Source organism: Labeo rohita, chromosome 13 (assembly GCF_022985175.1).
Source record: "Labeo rohita strain BAU-BD-2019 chromosome 13, IGBB_LRoh.1.0, whole genome shotgun sequence".
Taxonomy (NCBI): Eukaryota; Metazoa; Chordata; class Actinopteri; order Cypriniformes; family Cyprinidae; genus Labeo; species Labeo rohita.
The window spans coordinates 35,507,861-35,529,835 of NC_066881.1; the positions used below are offsets into that span (position 1 = coordinate 35,507,861).

General features: G+C 36.3%; 1 protein-coding gene across 1 annotated transcript in view; it reads left to right on the forward strand.

Annotated features, from left to right (window-relative positions):
• LOC127175364 (NACHT, LRR and PYD domains-containing protein 12-like) overlaps positions 1-21,975 on the forward strand; it is a 49,687-nt gene that overhangs the window by 16,207 nt on the left and 11,505 nt on the right. The window contains exon 8 of the mRNA XM_051126395.1: positions 5,164-5,334. Within this exon, the coding sequence (XP_050982352.1) occupies positions 5,164-5,334 (171 nt within the window). The remainder of the gene's footprint in view (positions 1-5,163; positions 5,335-21,975) is intronic.

Consider the following 21,975-nt stretch of genomic DNA (forward strand, 5'->3'; position numbering starts at 1 on the left):
CAACTCTGTATCTCAAGTGCTGTCATCTGGATAATCTGCTTACTGTAAGCCTTTTTTGTTTCAGCTCTGCTTAGATGTGCTCACCTGGAATTTTCATCATTGCTGTGCACACTTGGAGAGTCTTGATTTCAATTTTCTGCCCCTTCTTCCAGATGTTCTGCAGAGTTAGTTTCACTGTGTTGCGCTTTGCTGGAACTGGTGCTGCACAGCCAAAAGTATATGGAGTCACTGTTTCTTGCTTTATTACAGGTAACTTTAAAGCTCTTACTGTGTTCTCACTGATGAAGCTTCTCTAGCTGCCTCCGTCCAGTAAGCAGCAAATTCTTCTACATCCAGCAGGTCCTTCTGCACACGCTCTTACAGTCTGCAGCAGCACATGGTGTTCTGTTTAGCAGGCAGTATATTTACTGAATGTAAAGCGCAGGAAGAAATCACATTGCCCTTGTCATTAGCATCAGAAGTGTGTCTCTCTTTTTCACATACATAACCGCACATTTTAGTCTTACTGAATCTTGCCATTTGCTTTGGCCCAAAAAAGTCAGTTCTATGTTCTTTGACTGGTGGTTTGCAGTACTGCAGCTGATGGCATGTTGTGCTTTCTGTGCTTCATTTCAGATGATGCATCTTGTCTCTTAACTGGCTTCTGGTAGCTTTGACTGTCTCTGGAATTACCTGACTTAATCAGCTGCATGGTTCTTTCTCTGCTTCTCTGCTCTTTCTGCAGGAATACCATTACTTCTGAGACTTTCCATTCATCGCTGGTTCCTCTCTGACGACTGTACTGGAGAGTAATGTCGTCTAGAATCATCTGCAGCAAAACAGGGCACAACAAGCTGCCATATGCCTCTGATGCCTCAAATGTGCATTATAAGCAGGTCTTTCCTTCCAATCGTGTGATCGCACTTACTGTCTGTTAACAGCAGTCCCGCTATTGCTATTGAAACTTCTCTGTTTTGCTCAGCGAATCTTTCTTGTTTTGAACTGAAAAGTCTTGCCACTGACTAATTTCAACATTACACTTGTCGATAATCAGCTTGGGTAATGCAACTGTTTGTTTGTGCTGCTGAGTCTGCAGCTTTCCCAGCTTCTCTGTGTCACTCAATGCACACATGCTTTCGTGATGATGACTTACTCTTTATGCTCCTCAACATCAGTGATCTCATTCTTCAAATTCATTCACTCCTCTTTTCCAGAAAACAGAGCTAACAGCTAACATAGTCAATAAATATTGCATGCCAATCACAGGTGTTTAAGAAATCAACAGATATGTCTGTGATTGGCTACATTGCTCAATGCTACAAAAACACATTTTAAAAAGAAATTTGTTGACGCTGTCAAGAGCGCAAGTCACCTTTATTTATATAGCGCTTTTTACAATACAGATTGTGTTAAAGCAGCTTTACATTATTAAACAGGAAAACAGTGTGTCCATAATTCAGTTAAAGTCAGTTCATCATTGATTCAGTGATCAGTCATCATCCAGCTCAATTCAGTTCAAATAGTATTTGTGCCATCAATATTGCACATTGCACAAGTGTCCCCAACTAAGCAAGCCAGAGGCGACAGTGGAAAAGAACCAAAACTCCATCGGTGATGTAAATGGAGGAAAAACCAGGCTCAGTCAGGGGGCCAGTTCACCTCTGTCCAGATAAAACCAACAGGACGTGATTTAACTCCAGGCTGCAAAACAAATAAGAGTGAGCAGTGGACTCGTCTGATTCTCGTGGTCTTGTACCAATGGCCGTCTAGGGGACGAGGTCTTCGCCAGGGATCTGTCTTAAGGGCTCATCTAGTTGACATGGTCTCCACTGACATTCAGGGCTGTAGAGGTCGTCTCTAGGTGCTGATCCACCATCTGGTCTGAATACAGACTGGATCTGGTGGCTACGGTGACCTCGGAATAAAAATAAAACAGACTAATATTAGCGTAGATGCCGTTCGTCTTTCCATGTAACAAGTACATCGGGTGTTATGGGAAGTTTTCCCAACTCCGGCTGACCTAATTAATGCAGCCTAACAATCCTTTAATGGATTTGAAGTTATAGAAATGTTTCAGTGTGTTATGTCTAAGCCAGGTTAAAGAGATAGTGTAATATAGTGTAATAGTGTAATAAGAGCTACTGCAGAAGTACTGAGGAGCTAAACCAGGGCTTTATAGGTAATTAGCAACATTTTAAAATGTATACAGTGTCTAACAGGGAGCCAGTGCAGTGTTGACAGAACTGCACTAATATGGTCATACTTTCTGGTTCTAGTAAGAACTCTAGCTGCTGCATTTTGGACCAGCTGGAGTTTTTTTTTTTTTTCTTTCTATATTATATTATTGATTTAATTTTGGATTTTCAGGCACACAAACAGTCCAATCACAGGACAAAACACACCTTCACATGTATGAAAAACAAACAAACAAACAAACAAACAAAAAACATCTCTTTCAGATAGATTCAATTTTGCAGTTAACCACTGCACTTGGTAAAGGTAAAGGAGGTCAAAACAGATTCTTGTTCAGTGTGATATTATTATTATTACTATAATGATGATAATAATAATAATAATAATAATAAACTACCTGGGTAATTTAACCTTAAAGCAAGGGTGATACTATGGAAAAGTGACAGTAGAGATAGAGATCAGATAGATTTTGCAAGTGTCAACATTAGTTTTGACAAATAATTGAGAAACACAGAAAATATTTAAATATGTTACTAAAAACCCACACACATGGGCATATTAACATTGACACAGAAGTTAAACAAAATGGCAATTACAAAGTTTCAAGTGGTGTCATGGTTATTGGAAATTTTAAACAGGTGATTGAAAAGAGGCCTCCAAGAAGCTTTAAATAGATCTATATTTCAAATAAATTCTATATTTGACTGAGCAATATAATTCTAGCGCTATAATTCCATATTCTATTCCAAATTCGAGTTAGGAAGGGATCATTCTGAACTGTTTGCAAATAATATTTAAAAATATACACACACTCAATTTTATTTGTATGCCTTATATATAGAAAATGCAGATTTCTTGTCTCGGTACATTCAGTTAGGAATTGCATAAATGGTGTAAATGATACCATATTTGCAATTCAAAATGGCCATATTTGCGAAAAAAAAAAAAAAAAGTTTAAATCCCTAGAATTTGCTCTCATGTAGTGAATAGTCTCATCAATTATGGAATATTTGGAATGTTTTTGAACCAGTTTCTCTTCAGTCACTCAAAGACAATATTGCGAAATTGAAACCATCCTCTTCTTCATATGATGTTTTCCATCCTAGATTTTTAAAACAAATTGATTCGGTTGGACCGGGCCTAGTGTCCTTTTTTAATAAGTGTCTTTCAACAGGCGTGGTTCCCGCTCATTTGAAAGTGGCTACTGTCACACCTATCCTCAAGAAGCCTTCACTCGACTTGTCTGTTTTAAAAAATTATCACCCTATCTCTGTTCTACCATTTGTTTCTAAGGTTTTGGAAAAGATTGTGTTTTTCCAACTTCAGTCTTTTCTTGCTTTAAACAGTTTGTTTGAGCACTTTCAATCTGGTTTTAAGGCTGCCCACAGTATCGAATCAGCCCTTTTGAGAGTGTTAAATGACATCTTTTTAGTCACTGATACGGGGGACTCTGTTGTCCTTGTTCTCTTAGATTTATCAGCTGCTTTTGACACTATCAACCATTCTACATTAATAAATAGACTAGAATCTTGTGTGGGTCTCTCTGGCACAGTTTTAAAGTGGTTTCAGTCATTTTTGTCTGATAGGAAATATGTGGTTAGGCTAGGAGAATTCTTCTCTTCCACTTTTTCTTTCTCCTGTGGTCTTCCACAAGGCTCTGTCTTGGCCCCCACTTTATTTTCACTGCCCATGCTACCTCTAGGCTCCATTTTTAGGAAACACAGGATGTCATTTCACTTTTATGCTGATGACACACAAATCTATCTACCTTTTAAGAAAAATGATCCTTTGGCCATGAATGCTCTGTTGTCTTGTTTAGATGAAGTTAAATCTTGGTTATGTCAAAATTTCTTATCCTTAAATGAAGAGTAAACTGAGGTGATAGTTTTCAGTCCATCAGAAAATATGAAGGCCTCTGATTTTGAGCTAGGACCTTTATCAGCTTTTAGGTCCTCACAGGTACGGAATTTGGGTGTTCATTTAGATGGCACGTTAAAATTCGATAAACAAATTTCTACCGTGATTGGATCTACATACATCCACACACTTGCAAAAATCAAACATTTTCTCACGGACAAGACTCTGGAGATGGCCGTTCATGCTTTTATTACATCGCGTCTAGACTATTGCAACTCTTTATATTGTGGCATCTCTAAATCTCAAATTGCCCGTCTTCAATTGGTCCAGAACGCCGCTGCTAAATTTCTTTTAAAAAAGAAAAAAAGGGATCATGTCACTCCGCTCTTGAAGGCCCTTCACTGGTTGCCTGTCCAATTTAGAATACACTTTTTTTTAAATTTTATTATTTATTTTTAAATCTTTGTACCATCAAGCACCCATCTACTTATCTGAATTGCTGCACCAGTATACCCCCCTGAGAAGTTTGAGATCCTGCGACCAGAACCTCCTCTTAATTCCACATTCTAGACTCAAGCGTAAAGGTGACCGTGCCTTTTCAGTAATTGGGCCTTGTCTTTGGAATGACTTGCCAGTTGAGATCAGAATGGCTCCTAGCCTGACTATCTTTAAATCACTTTTAAAAACTCATTTGTTTTCACTGGCCTATTAGGCTTTACTTTGCCTACTGTATTTCTTATTTGTGTTTTGTTTTTGTTTTTCTCTCTCTTTGGCTGTAATTGTGTACTCCTAATTTTATGATGATGTTTCTAAGTGCAAAGCACTTTGGTCAGTCTTGTGGCTGTTTTAAATGTGCTATATAAATAAAGTAAACTTAACACTAAACTTGAATTATGACAGATTTTGCATAAGACTGACATTTTGCATAACACAGAGAAGTAGTGCATATAAAAAATATATATTTATCCTGCTTAAATAAGACTTGGGTTGTCCTGTGATATTTTAGACCTCAGTCCAATGATCCGTTAAACATATTGATTTGCGCTTTAAGTTTGTACTTTATCTTTAAGATTGGATTCACAGCTAAACTGATCTGATCTGAGAAAGTAAAGAGTGTGTCATTGTTCTCTACAGGTTGATTGATTGTGGTGTCACAGATGAAGGTTGTGCTGCTCTGGCTTCAGCTCTGAGATCAAACCCCTCACACCTGAGAGAACTGTACCTGTCTGTGAATAAACTAGGAGATTCAGTGAAGCTGCTTTCTGATGTACTACAGAATCCTCACTGTAAACTGGAGATACTGGGGTAAGATCATATATGACACACTGTAAAGTATACTGTATGTGAAGTGCAAAATGAATGACAATTTTGAGAACAACATTACAAATCCAAAACAAACAAACAAACAAAAAAAATTAAACACTGTGGCAAATCTAAACACAAATCAATTCGGAAAACACAATGACAAGTGTTAAAATGTAAAAAGTAGATAATGAATACAAAAGGAATACTTTTTTTTGATTGTCAATCAAGATGTACAGAAGGTTAAAGAAATAATTGTGTGACCAACTTTGTTTCTTGTACATGTGTGGACTTCGGTGTTCCCTTTAACCTATTTTCTTTTAGATGTATTATCTGTTTACACACAGTGCACATCCACCAGATAAAATAACAAAAGAAAACAGTCCCATACTGTAAGTGGGAGAGGAAGGACAGTGGGTTTAGCTTTGGACTGTTGTTGTTGTTTTTTGTTTTTTGTTTTTTTAATCATTTTGCCTGTGTTGATGCCAACTGCATAAATTTTGGCACAGGTGTGTATTTTTATTGGAATTTAAATATTTCACCCTCATTTCCTTTAATAAATCTATTTTACACTAAGTACAAAAAATAGTTTCTCTCAGGACCTTAAGGACAAATTTCTAATCCCAGGGCCATTTAACTATAAAATGATGCAATATTTGTTAACAGGCTTTCATTGTGTTGTCAAGGCTTTAAAATTGGAATATTTTACTTGCTTATTTTTCTGCTAATGCATATTATAGAGTCAATTGGATAAATTATGCAGCTATAATTGTGTGGGTGTGTTGGTATGGATATCAGAGTGTGGTTTGTGTGTGTGTCTTAAATAACATTGTTTGTGTGTGCGCACATGTAATGTTTAAGAGAGAGAAATACTGCGACTCACAAATCCCACCGCTGTGTATGCCAGCGGAGCTTTGCTGGAATCTAATGGGAAAACAAAAATCCCATCTTACTAAAAGTTCATTTTTTGAGATATCAACCTCAAATTTGAAACACATTTTGTTTAGATTTATGCTTTGATTTTTCTATAATTTTTTTTTTTTAGTTCAATTTGTTTTATAAAATTTATATTTTATATAAAAAATATTACTCAAAAATCATTTTCATAAACCTCTATAACCTCTATATATTGACATGGACATTTTTGTCCATTATGAACTTATGTGTAACTTTTTAAAATTGACGCACAAGGGTTAAACAAAAGTTAAATGTTCAAAAAATGGAACTAAAGTGTCTGACAGGTATTTTATAGTGAGAATAAAGTGCCTAATGTTTATTTAATAGTCCTTCTAATTGATCAGGCAGGCTGGCAGATCAATCATGTGCAGCTCATATTTTCTCCATTCTCAAAACAGTGACTCTCTTCATGGAGCTTCACAGGTTAAACATGGTTAGGGTTAGGAGTAGGTGTAGGAGTGGGCTTAAGTGAAAGCTACAAGTAGGGTCCCAATAAGGCTGCATTTACTATAATAAATATAATCATAAACAATGAATGTGTTATTACATGGGGCAGCAGGGTGGCTCAGTGGGTAGCGCTGTTGTGTCACAGCAAAAAACTCCCCACTTTGAGTTCCCGAGCCAGGAGGCCTTTCTCAGCCTTATGTGGGTTTCCTCTACAATCCAAAAACATGCAGCAGGTGAATTAGACAGTATAAATGTCCCACAGGTGTGTCTGTTTGTGAGTCCTGTGATGGACTGGTCATCCGTTCAGGGAGTCCCTCACCTGTGACCCGAGACACTGGGATAGACTCCAGCCCCCCACAAACCTGCAGAGGATGAAGCGAATTGGAAAATTGATGGATGTTATTATGTAATGTTTTGTATTGGACTGCAACATACAAACAATATCTCTTAATGCAGGTGATCTCAGATTTTACTATCCTTGGTGATGAAGGAGAAACCTGTAAACAGATTTGTGTTCTGTGATATTTTAGACCTCAGTCCAATGATCCATCAAACATTGATTTGTGCTCTAAGTTTGTACTTTATCTTTAATTATGGATTCACAACTAAACTGATCTGATCTGAGAGAGTGAAGAGTGTGTCATTGTTCTCTACAGGTTGAGATATTGTGGTGTCACAGATGAAGGTTGTGCTGCTCTGGCTTCAGCTCTGAGATCAAACCCCTCACACCTGAGAGAACTGGATCTGTCTGGGAATAAACTAGGAGATTCAATGAAGCTGCTTTCTGATGTACTACAGAATCCTCACTGTAAACTGGAGAGACTGTGGTAAGATCCAAAAAATCCATTAATAAAAAACAGTATATTTATATATAAATATATGCTACAGAATTAAAAGACTTAAAATTATTTATTAAAATTATGAACAGGCAATTTTGCCATTACAAATCCCGTCCATGTATTCCATATTTCCTGATTTGTGCTTTAAGTTTGTGCTTTATCTTTAATATTGGCTTCACAGCTAAACTGATCTGATCTGAGAGGGTGAAGAGTGTGTCATTGTTCTCTACAGCTTGATGAATTGTGGTGTCACAGATGAAGGTTGTGCTGCTCTGGCTTCAGCTCTGAGATCAAACCTCTCACACCTGAGACAACTGAATCTGTCTGAGAATAAACTAGGAGATTCAGTGAATCTGCTTTCTGATGCACTACAGAAACCGTACTGTAAACTGGAGATACTGTGGTAAGATCATATACGACTCACACATGAAGCACATTTAAATTAAGTATGAAGTGTTCAGCCTCATCCTTTTAGTATTAAAACAAACATCATTGCAAAAATCATTGGTTCTGATGTTCACTGTAGTTTATATGTAGATGATATTTGCATTTGTTACAGAAGCAAGTACATGAATACCATCAAGTGAAAAATCCACCTGAAGATAAACAATATACAATCTTGGTCAACACAGAACAATTTCAATTTCTCACAAACAGAAACTGTCTGCATGCATTTCTGTCAACTGTAATTGCACAATGAACTAGGGATGCTCCAATCCATCTTTTTTGCCTCCAATACTGATTCTGATACCTGAGGTTCAGTATTAACTGATAAAGACCATGATCCAATACCAGTGCAGTTTTCTTAATCACTCTTTCACAATCAGCTAAATACAGACTAATTCATTATAAGAAGAATAAAATAAAAAATAAATATGAAAAAAGATGTATATTAATAATCTATGACAAAATATCTTATAAACTAGGTTAGTGGATAACTCAGCAGCTAAAGTTATTTTAGACTTATTTACAGACTTGAACATGTTTGCATTATTTGTAATATTATGAACAGGCAATTTTGCCATTACAAATGCCATCCATGTATTCCATATTATTGAATCAAAGTCACATAAACCATTTAAAAAGGTATCACAAAAACACAACGCTTTCTTTTTTGGCATTTTTGCCTTTGTTATGACAGGACAGATCAGAAATGACAGGAAGCAAAGTGGGAGAGAGAGATGGGGGCAGGATCAGGAAAGGTCCTCAAGTTGGGATTGGAACATGGGACGCCCAGAGCGCAACGGCACTGTATGTTGGCGCGCTGCGCACAATGCTGTCGGCACCGACAAAAAAAACACAACACAACTAATTCACAATCTGAGTTCAACACATTTCTATGAGATGAGACCGATGCCAGATGAGACTAAACATGACACAATGATCAAGTGTTTGATCACAAGAGTTAATAAATGAGATGTAATGGGGAACACGTGGCTCCTGTGAAGCAAATGTCCTCCTGTAGGTGTTTATTAGAGGTGTGAGTGACTGTTTCTCTAGACAGATCCGTCCTTATATCACTATGAAACAATATCTCACATTCAGCTCTGTGTGTCTGTTCAGTCCTGAAGCACATGACAGTTTCAAACAGCACCATTGAGCATCAACATGCATAAATCTCATTCTATCAGCAGCAGTTTGTGGCAATGCTTGTCATTATATCTCCTCTCCTGCTCTGAGACCAGAGTCAATAACAAACTACAGACACTTCAACTACAATTCACACTGTGTCATTGTTTTCTACAGGTTGAGTGATTGTGGTGTCACAGATGAAGGTTGTGCTGCTCTGGCTTCAGCTCTGAGATCAAACCCCTCACACCTGAGAATATTGGATCTGTATGGGAATAAACTAGGAGATTGTAGTAGGAAGTTACTCTCTGATCTGAAGGATGATCCACATTATAAACTGGAGACATTATACTGTTGTGAGTGTTTGTTTATTTAAAGTGTGTAATTGGAGAATATAAGATAATAATTCAGCTCCACTTCAGTCTCTGCACTTTAAACTGTTTTTAATTCTGTGATGAGACTTAGTGAATATTTTAATCTCTTACAGAGTGTGGGATGTTCTGTGCGCAGTTTGGTGGTTGGAACTCAGCTGGCCTAATTCTTCGGTTAGAAATAACTGCAGGTACTCCAGAGTGAACATTTCCAATCTCTATGTTTATTAATTTGTGTGGATGTGTACAAAATATGGTTTCTGTCAAAGAACAAATAAAGATGAAAAATATACATGTAATATTATACAATGACAAAAACAAAAAGATAGAACAATACAATCTATGTAAACTATATAATTGTCTGAGGCAATAGGAAACAAAACTAAACAAGAGTTTTTTCACCTATGAGCACAAAATGCAGCTTCAATAAACAGACCGGGCTGCTGCTGCTTGCTAGCGGTGTCAAATTACACTGTGTGCGCTGTTTTAGCGCTCCAGTGTGCTCGTTATAATAGTTATTAATATGCCGATAAAAGCCCGAATAAGTATTTACATCAACACACATGACAAGCAACGGTCTTATCCAAATGAATTAGCATATTAATTTACAAGATTAAGATGCTACAGTGATAAAGCCTGGCTCACACTACAGGATTTTTAAAATCCTAACCGATTATGAAATCTGGTTGCAGCGCACACATAAGGAGAATCTTTGCAGATTATCTTCCCTGAAATCTTAAACATGCACACACTACAAGATTCGAAAATTGTGGCGCATCACACACTACAAGATATTATTAAGATTATCATCACGGAGGGATCGCCTCACGTGATCTTACAAAACAGATCGTCATTTCAGCACCTAATGTTTACAAATGTTTTTTTTTTAATTATTATTGTTATTCATTTTGTTTATTTGAATGTCTTGTTATAATTGTATATGTTTTGTTGTAGTTTATAATAAATAAAAAAAACAATAAAATACAAAATAAAATAACTTAACATAAGAAGCTGTTTCCTCCATCTCCACTATCCAATGGACCGTACAGCAGCTGTTTTGCGGTCGGGCATTGGCTGTTGTTAAAGTACTGTCGTAATCATAGCCGTGATCATCGCGATTTAAAATCCTGAATATCAAACATGTTTGATATGATCGGGCAGCCCCGATTTGTGTGAGAGCAGACCGGGAGGTGCAAGATTCTGTGAACATCTCACATTACCAGATAATCCGTGCCGAACATCGGGACCGATCGAGGTGCTCCACAAGATTTTTGCTTCGATTCTCGGGAGCGGAAAATCGGGCAAAATCGGGCTAAAAATCCTGTAGTGTGAGGCCGATTTAAGTCACTAAGGGCGGCCGTACACGGTGCGAATTCGGACAGTCGGAAGACCGTATGGCCACGCACACGTCACGAGTGACTTTGTTTACGGACGCAGTGGTAGACGGCACGATTTTAAAACCTGCCGATTTCGGAGGCAATCACATTCACGAAGTTCCGCGCCAAAAACATGGACTCCGAGGAAGAGATCCTTTCCTTTGTGGCAGCAATGGCTTGCGAAAAAACAAAAAAAGAAAAGAAAACGAAGGGCATGGCAAAGAGTTTGGCTGAAGGGCAGACTTTCTTTTCCTAATCGTCGTCGTGGAAGATGTAAATTACACAATCATTGCGTGTCATGCAAGTTTCTGCAATTTGTGACGTTGTTTTTATACATGTTAAAATGCTGGATAGTTCAGGTATTATTGTATACATACTGTAACTTACATGTTCTATTGTTGTGGAAGAACAGTAATGCAGAATCATAAAACTGCCTTCAGGACTTTTGCTATATGGTTTTCTTTTCTTAGCTTCTGATTGGTCCTTTCCAGTTTGCTCAACAAATCGGCTCGTTCAACAGCACACATGTCACGCTTTCAATCCGACAGCACCCGAAGTTTTTTGACATGTTTAAAAATGATCGTAAGGTCGTGAAGTGCTCGTAAGGCACTCTGCTCGTCTCGTAATTTCTCACACACCATACGAGCCCCGACCATACGAGAAGAGACGATTTCCTCCGATAACCAAAAAAATCGCATGCGAGCTCGTACGACCTCAAAAATCGCACCGTGTACGCCCGCCTTAAGACCAGGGGCAGGTTTCATAAAACGTTTAGACTAGTCTTAAAAGTTAGTTATCTAATTTTTTTCTTCAAGACCGGTCAATATTTTTCTAAATTCGGTTGCATAAAAACCTACTTTAAGCTGAATCCAAAATATAAGACTAAATACCCCTTGTTTGACTGTTAAGCAGGCCTCACACTACAGGATTTTTAGCCCGATTTTGCCCCGATTTTCCCCTCCCGAGAATCGGAGCAAAAATCTTGTGGAGCACCTCGATCGGTCCCGATGTTCGGCACGGATTATCTGGTAATGTGAGATGTTCACAGAATCTTGCAGCTCCCGGTCTGCTCTCACACAAATCGGGTCCGCCCCGATCATATCAAACATGTTTGATATTCAGGATTTTAAATCGGGATGATCAGGGCTATGATTACGTCAGTACTTTAACAACAGCCAATGCCCGACCGCAAAACAGCTGCTGTACGGTCCATTGGATAGTGGAGATGGAGGAAACTGCTTCTTTTTTTTTTTTTTTTTTTTTGAAGTAACACTGTCTGTATAATATGTTGAAAACATACCACAACCGCATGGAGCAAGGAAAGCAATGCTCCATGCGGCCAGAGTCCAACCCGAGCCCATCTTTTTTCTCCTTCTCCCAAAACAGCTTATACTACTGTTTTAGCAATTAAAATAGTTCAGTTTTGTATGTAATGGCAAGTGATTATATTTCGTTTCGGTTTTTTATTAAGTTAATTTAGAAAAACGTTTGGAGCACTTTTTGTTCGTTAAATATAAGATTTTTTTTTTTTAAATTAACGACCAAGCGATCAGCGGCAGACAGTGAGTTGATCATAGATTATGTTTAATCAATGTTTGATTAATGTTTTGCCTTCTCAAATCATGACCTGCCTAAAGTAAAATCTATAGATATAAAACAGTTAAAGCATATAACAGTTAACTAACATTTGTAAATATATATATATATTTTTTTTGTATTTTGTTTTTTTTTATTATAAACTACAACAAAACATATACAATTATAACAAGACATTCAAATAAACAAAATGAATAATAATAATAATAATAATAATAATAACAATAAATTGTAAACATTAGTTGCTGAAATAACGATCTGTTGTGTAAGATCACGTGAGGCGATCCCTCCTTCGTGATAATCTTAATAATATCTTGTAGTGTGTGATGCGCCACAATTTTCGAATCTTGTAGTGTGTGCATGTTTAAGATTTCAGGGAAGATAATCCGCAAAGATTCTCCTTATGTGTGCGCTGCAACCAGATTTCATAATCGGTTAGGATTTTAAAAATCCTGTAGTGTGAGCTGTGAGAGATAAACACAGATAAACCCGTTGGCTTTTAAGTAGCCTACTGGACAAGACACTTGCAAATACTGAATGTCACTTTCGTGATAATGCATCAAGTCATGGACATTTCCGTCAACTGTCTCTAGACTCGGATGGACTCGGCATATTTTCCGAGTCCGAAAGGCTCAAGTCCGAGTAAAAATGCATCCGAGTCCGTGAAAAGTCAGAGTCGCCTAAAAATTGTATTCGAGACCGGGCTCGAGTCCGAGTACTCCAACTCTAGTATATATAGACGCCAGAAAAAAAAATCCATGTATTGTTGAGTTAAACTAAATTTATTATTGCTAGCTAAATGAATAACAATTAAATGATTGATAATAAATTTTCATTTAAGAGTTTGAAGTATTGAACTGATTTTCTGAAAACACAAAGTCCACAGTTAATAGACTACACAGTCCACATATCAAAAATATCTTGATTTATATCCCTAAAAGGGCGATGAATCCCCTGAGATACAAACATTTACAGACAAATTATGAAAAAAGAAAAAAAATGTAATTCATAACCTTTCAATATAAACATAAGTTAACACTTAACAACTTTTTAAACATGAAAGTCCCCTGCAAATATTGTAAATTTGTGAGATAATAAATCAACTTTTTATGAGGGTGAGTATTTTCCCACAATGAAACAATTTAGGAACAAAGTCACCAGATGTAAATAATTTTCACAATAAATACCCTTTAATGTTTTTTTTTTTTTTTTTTTTTTTTTGTGAAGTTAAAAAAGAAAATGAAAACATTAAGACAATAGAACCTCCGTATGAAGTGTTCTGTTCAGCAGAAGAGATCAGAGTCAGAGCTGTGTGTCATATTTATATTGTGTTTTTATTTTATATGATGTATTCATGTTATTATGATTTTTTTATATTACTTATGGCAGAGTCTATGTAATAACTTTATGGTTTCTGTATCAACTTAGTAAAGATGAAAAGATGGTAATTTTTTGTAGATCAAAAGTAAATGTTAATACAGTAATTGAAAAGATTATTTGTTATAGTTCCATTGATCAGAAGAGATCAGAACCAGAGCCCAGCTGTGTGTCTATGAGGAGTGATGCTTCTTTGGATCGTCCAGTTAATTTTAAGAGTGATGACACAAGGTTTAAGCTCAAGTATTACATTGTTTTGTAAAAGATACGATCATAGTAAGAATTTATAAATAAAACTGTCATAATTGGACAACACTGTAATAAGTTAAATATAATATAATAAATATAAGCAGAAGTCTGGCTAGGAAATGCAGTAAATGTAATGACAATGAGCAGATATAGAGCACAGGGTAGAATTATTTATTTATTTACATTTATTTAAAAGGTATTTATATTTTACAGTTGTGACCTTGAGCAGGTGCATTTTAATAGTCACAACTGTTATTATGATAATTGGATATTTTTCACCAATGTCAGAGTTTTTTATTTTTTTCGAGGTAAATCCTGCCACCCAGATCAGTTGAAACAAAACCCGTCTGTAAGGAATATGACCATCCTACAAATCAACAAGACAGCACGTATCCCAGTGTAAGGTAAACTGTGTTTTTTTTTTTTTTAATGTTATGCATAATCACACATTATTCAATACATCATTAATACTGATAATAAACCGTATGATATGTTCAGTGTCTCATGACACAGAAAACATAAAAAACATTTTGCTCTGTACATTTACCTCTGTAACTCATGTAATAATGTGGTATTTTAATTTTCCAGCCATGAGGTCCTCAACACGTTTAGATCAAATCTGATGAAGAAGTTTGAGCGTCTGTATGAGGGAACAGCGACGCAGGGAAACCCAACACTCCTGAATGAGATCTACACAGAGCTCTACATCACAGAGAGTGAGAGTGGAGAGATCAGTAATGAGCATGAGGTGAGACAGATTGAGACACAATCCAGGAGAGCAGCAACAGAGGACACAGCCATCAAATGCAATGACATCTTTAGACCTTTACCTGGACAAGACAAAGCCATCAGAACTGTGCTGTCAAAGGGAGTCGCTGGCATTGGAAAAACAGTCTCTGTGCAGAAGTTCATCCTGGACTGGGCTGAAGGGAAAGAGAATCAGGACGTCCAGCTCATATTTCCACTTCCTTTCAGAGAAATCAACTTGATGAAGGACAAAACACTCAGTCTTTCAGATCTTCTTCATGTCTTTTTCCCTGAAACTAAAGAAATGAAAATATCCAGTGATGAATATAAAGTGTTGTTCATCTTTGATGGTCTGGATGAGTGTCGTCTGTCTCTGGATTTTAAGAGTAAAGTGAAACTGTGTAATATATCAGAATCAGCCTCAGTGGACGTGCTGCTGATGAACCTCATTGTGGGGAATCTGCTTCCCTCTGCTCTCATCTGGATCACCTCCAGACCAGCAGCAGCTGATCTCGTCCCCTCTGAGTGTGTCCATCGAGTGACAGAGGTACGAGGCTTCAATGAGCCACAGAAGGAGGAATACTTCAGGAAGAGAATCAGTGATCAGAGTCTGGCCGACAGGATCATCTCACACCTGAAGTCATCAAGGAGCCTCTACATCATGTGCCACATCCCAGTGTTCTGCTGGATCTCAGCCGCTGTTCTAGAGAAGATGTTGAGTCGAGCAGAGAGTGGAGAGATTCCCAAGACTCTCACTCAAATGTACACACACTTCCTGATCCTTCAGACCAACATCAAACGTGAGAAGGACTATGAGAAGAAGCTGACAGATGAAGACATGATCCTCAAACTGGGGAAAGTGGCTTTTCAGCAGCTTGTGAAAGGCAACCTGATCTTCTATGAGGAAGACCTGAGAGAGTGTGGCATTGATGTGACAGAAGCATCAGTGTACTCAGGATTGTGCACTCAGATCTTCAGAGAGGAGTTTGGCTTGTATCAGGGGAAAGTCTTCTGCTTTGTTCATCTGAGCATTCAGGAACATCTAGCAGCTCTATATGTGCACCTCTCCTGGACAAACCACAACAGAAATGTGATTGAATAAACAGTGTTGGGGAGTAACTAGTTACATGTAACGGAATTACGTAATTTAATTACAAAATAAATGTAATTGTAATTAGTTACAGTTACTGAGAAAAAAATATGTAATTAAATTACAGTTACTTTTGAAAAATGGCAGTGATTACAAAGGGGATTATATTTGAATTTTTTTAACATACCCACCCCCACTTAGAGATTTAACTGACTTTTTTCATAAATTGCATTGACTGCTCTAAAATGAGACACCAATGTTTCAGGAGTTTAGGACACAGAATATGCAAACATTTGATTTCATACCCAGGCTCATAGCTATTAAACAATTTCTTGTTATGATGTTATTTATGTTATGATCTTGTTATGACATATAGCGCAACTGCGCTCACGCTGACCCGAGTTCGATTCCCGTCTCAAGGTCCTTTACCGATCCCGCTCCCCTCTCTCCTCCCAGCTCTTTCCTGTCATCTCTCTACTGTTCTATCACAATAAAAGGCATAAAAAGCCCAAATTTATAAGGAAAAAATATCTGAATTTGTGGTGGCTGTGCTTTAAATTAAATTATTACACAGCTCAGACTCTTTCGGGGCAACTTAAGCCAGTGCTATATGCTTGATAATTTTTATTTTATCAATAAAATAAAAAAGCTTTGCGTTTGGTTAGCTAATAAAATATTAAAGCTTAATTCAATATCATGTGTACAATTTCTTAATTCTGTCATCCTGGTATCATTGACTTGCTCTATTGTTTCATACAAACGCAGCTGCTGCCTTTTTTTTTTTTTTTTTTTTTTTTTTTTGTACATTGTAATGGATTATAAGATAACTAACAAACTATTACTACTACTTAATTATTTATGTGGTGAAATGTTGTGTAAGAAAACTGGTGTGACTACACTGTGTCCCTAAAATGTCTAATTTGAACTGAATTCTTCATGGAAGCTTTGCGTTCAATATTTCAACTCAGATCAGTGTTTCATGTCAAATAATTTTGACACGAAACATCTAAATAATCTATCAAGCAGCTGTGTAATAAGTGAGATAATGTACATTCAGCCAGTTGTTATCACAAAATAAAGATGTATGTTGTCCTTTACTTATTATAATCTTAATTCAGGTGATGAAGGATTTTAAAGTCTGACAGTAATCAGTGTTTGGTGCTACTGTAAGGTTAACTCTGCCTGGTTTAAATGTTTCAAAATAATTAACAGTTGAAAATATTAGAAATTTAGAAAAGTAATCAAAAAGTAATTAAAAGTAATAAGTTACATTACTTTAATACAGTAATTGAAAAGTTACACTACTTATTACATTTTAAATCAAGTAACTTGTAATCTGTAACCTATTACATTTCCAAAGTAACCTTCCCAACACTGTGAATAAATCACCAAACAGAGTTTACGGTCTAAAGTGAAGGTCTTGTTTCAACATCTTTCATTATCTGATCTGCATCAGAGAGCTGTGGATGAGGCTCTACAGAGTAAAAATGGACATCTGGATCTTTTCCTGCATTTCTTTCTGGGTTTGTCAGTGAAGTCTCATCAGATTCTCCTACAACGAATAATGATGCTGAAAAGAAGCAGATCTGACAGCAATGAGAAAACAGTTGAGTACATCAAGGAGAAGATCAGGACCATTGACTCTCCAGAGAAATCCATCAATCTGTTCCACTGTCTGAATGAACTGGGTGATCGTTCACTAGTGGAGGAAATACATCAGTATCTAAAATTAGGAAATTTAGATAAAGTCAAACTCTCTTCATCCCAGTGGTCAGCTGTAGTGTTTGTGTTGTTGACATCAGAAGAGGAACTGAATGAGTTTCGTCTTGACAAATTTGTTGAAAGAAAGGATAATCCTGTAAATATGAAAGTTCTTCAGAAGTTGCTGCCTGTGATTAAAGAATCCAAATCAGTTCAGTAAGTATCAATGAGAACAATCACTTCACTGCTATAAAAGACCAAGCAGAAATCGAGAGCAACCAAACAAGTGGAGAAGCAGCTCATATATACAACAGCTCAAATCTCCTAATATCTGATGCATCAGTTAATGGAGCAAAACAGCAGCATTCTTGAACACACTTTTGAAGACAACAATTGAAATTTACAACATAGTTATTAATTATAACTTATTTATATGTTGTTTATATATATTACATTGCATTTTTCAGAAGGCATTTGGAATGACAAGAGCTAAACTCAAACTTATATTAAACACATGAACCTTCTGCCAGTTCACAGTCCAGCATGTGGATTATTTTTAACATGTTAAACCAGTTAAGGTAAATCACATTAATTTAATTTTTATTCAATTACAGTATAATTATATACAATTACATTTTCACTCTTTTAACAGATAAAAGCTGATTTAATCCAGTCTCTCCATTTCTGTGTGCATATATTTGCCCATGAATCTTGGGTAATTTGACATTAAGAAATGCATGTGCACTTTTTCTTTTCTCATGGTATGTAGTAATTTAATTATATTGGAATTGCAAGTTGTTGTTCATTGCAACAAAGTGTTTTTGTTTGTTTGTTTGTTTGTTTGTTTGTTTTGTTTTGTTTTGTTTTTTTTGTTTGTTTGTTTTTAAAGCTGTTTAATAGTGTTTCACATGTTTGATTTTTATCTCTCTACAGGTTGAGTAAATGTGGTGTCACAGATGAAGGTTGTGCTGCTCTGGCTTCAGCTCTGAGATCAAACCCCTCACACCTGAGAGAACTGAATCTGTATGGGAATAAACTAGGAGATTCTAGTAGGAAGTTACTCTCTGATCTGAAGGACGATCCACATTATAAACTGGAGACATTATACTATTGTGAGTGTTTGTTTATTTAAAGTGTGTAATTGGAGAATATAAGATAATAATTCAGCTCCGCTTTAGTCTCTGCACTTTAAACTGTTTTTAATTCTGTGATGTGACTTAGTTATGAATATATGAATATTTTAATCTCTTACAGAGTCTCTAAGTGATAGTAGTTGTTGATCATTCACTGTTATTAATCTATGATCAGTTGTTCATTCATTTCTCAAAGATACACTAAATATTTTCTTGCTTTTCAGTGTGAGCAAATTTTAAAAATATCAGTGAAATAATGAAATCACTTGATAAAACACCATAACAAATATTTCAATCATGTCGTTAATGAAAGGGATGTCCTATGGGCTCGTCACTTTTCATAAACACACAGCGGGCTCTGCTTCTGATCCTTTGATCAACTGAACTATAAAAACAACCCTTTTTGAATTACTGTATTAATTTTTTTTGGGGTAAAAAATTGATCTTTCCATATTACTTTTGATACAGAAACCATAAACAAAGTTCCTTCACAGATTTTCTGTCATAATAACTAAAAAGAATAATAATAACATAAATTTACCTAATATAAAAAAAAAAAACAATATAAATATGACACACATTGTCTCTAAAATTTTTTACATTTTTCATAATCGTCTGTAAATGTTTGTATCTCAGGTGATATGTCCCTATTAAGGGTATAAATCAAAATAATTTTTTACAACAGGTTCGTAGACTTAGACTTTGAAGCTATTTCAGAAAATCAATTCAATACTTCAAACTCTTGAATGACGTTTATTGTCTGTAATTTAATTATTAATCATTCGAATAAGAATTTAGTTTTGGTAAAAATACATGGTTTTTTTCCGGATGTGTATACACATATATACACAAATAACCCTTCCTGAAAAGCCTGTTGTTTCTCTCTTTCTGAACATTTTTACAGAAAGGTTCTTAGAATATTTTAATTAGAAATGAATAAAAAGAAAAATCTTTACAGCATTTTTAATTTTTTAGTTCTTGATAATTTCAGCTTTTTACAATGCATTATTAAATCTGTTATCAGAACAAAGCAGGGCTCGAAAATGTTTTTGGGGTTAATATAGTATGCATTTAAAGATGACCTGGAAAAAAATCTTCATCGGGGGTTGTTTGTGTTTCATCCATGATGAAGTGAAGAAGAAGAGTGAGACCCACAAACTTACTCGGGGGAAAATGACAAACTAATCATTCAGTTGAACAGATCCCGGGGAAAAAAGTTTTATCACAAAACAACACAAACAAAAACGAAACCATTTCTGTGCTGAAAAAAAAAATATCTTACAATTCAAAAAAAACCGCTCTTCGTAGAAAATGAATGCGAAGTCCCCTAAAGGAGTCACCTGTACGGGACTTTTTAGGACACCTCAGCGCACATAAAAAAAAAAGGTGTCGTGCCTCAGAGAAAAGGCTTCATCTACTTAAAGTGCGTCCAAAATTCCCCAACCTACTAAAAAGTAGGAAAAAAAGTACGTGAAGAAAGAAGTCATTTGAAAACAAAAGAGTAGGCAAAACCCCCGACGTGCTATGTTCCCCGATTTTGGGATAGATACTTTTAATCCCAAAAGTCCACGGGAAAGCTATCATCGAACGTGATTGAGAACCCCAAAAGGGTGTTTACAAATGTGAATATTAAAACCAAAACACGGTTCCTTTGTTAAATCTATTTTTGACCACTGTGAAAGGGTAAAAAGTTAAACAACATAGTATATTTAGGAGTGTGAAAAGACGTTTTTTATGTACAGGTGTTTTGGGCATATAATTAAAATATCTTCAAACAGTTGATTTATTTCACAAACCATTCAAGAAGTAAACTTGTATAATGATACATTCATTCCACACAGACGATATATTTCAAGTGTTTATTTCTTTTAATTTTGATGATTATAACTGACAATAATGAAAAACCCCCAAAATTTAGTATCTCAGAAAAAATTTGAATATTGTGAAATGGTTCAGTATTGAAGACCCTGGTGCCACACTCAATCAGCTAATTAACTCAAAACACCTGAAAGGCCTTTAAAGGTCTCCGCTAGTTCTGAGGCTACACACAAAAGGGAAGACTGCTGATTTGACAGGTCCAAAGAGAATTGACACCTTTAGTGGCGGTTCACACGGGGGCCCGGGGGCCCGGGCCCGTAGATGTCCCTGGCCCCCCCCGTGGCTCCCCGGCTAAAATAAAAAAATTTTGAATTTATTACGATTTTTCACACGGCGCCAAAACGAACTTCCGCACGTTTACATGGGAAAAAAGCGGACCCAAACACTGTGGCGCTGCTCGGTGTGAGGCAGCAACAATAAAAAACTCTTGGATAGAGGAGCACGATTCATTTCTCCGTTGCAAATTTTAAGGAAGCGAAAAATTTCATGTTGTACGCTGGAGTTTTGTTAATTGAATTGACACACGTATTTGTAAATGTACTGTATTTAATTTTTTGTGGGCCCCACCCCTTTTGCACCTGCACCACTCTTGTACATAATAAATGTTTGTATGATTTTAAAGTAAAATAAAGTTTATAATCTTTAAAAAATCATTGTTGTCATTTTTTTAAAGTGCCCCTCTGGAAACACTGGCCCCCTTTTGGCCCCCCTTAAAATTTGCAGAACCGCACTGGACACCTTAAAGGAGGGAAGAACAAAAGGTTTTTAAAAAAAGGCTGGTGTTCCCGAGCTCGGCCAAAGCCATTAATAGAGAGGCAAAGGGGAAGGAAAAGATGTGGTAGAAAAAAAGGTAAAGAATAGGATAACCCCCACCCCGAGAGAATTGAAAAAACCCCCTTCAAAAAAGTGGGGGGGAAAAAAAGGGACTGCATGGAGTCAGTGTTTTGATGAAAAGGCCTAAAGGTCAATGTCATGTTACATAATCTATCAATGCATTCAGCATGGAGTGTGTATGAAGAACTGTTGATTCTTCGTTTAAACATTAACACTTTGGATAAGTGGATCACATCTTTAGAAAACTAAATGACAAGATACAATACCAACTTTTGAAATAATTTTAAATATTTTACAATACATCAAAATATAATTGTATCCTTTTTAAAATTTTATACATTTTTGGCCGGTTGGTCAAAATCAATCATAAAAATGGAAATTATCTCATTACATGAATGAACAAGGTAATTCACAATCTGGTCGGTGTCCGCTGTCCACTCACCGCCAGATGTCACCCGCCCGTCAACCCCAGACTGTGCA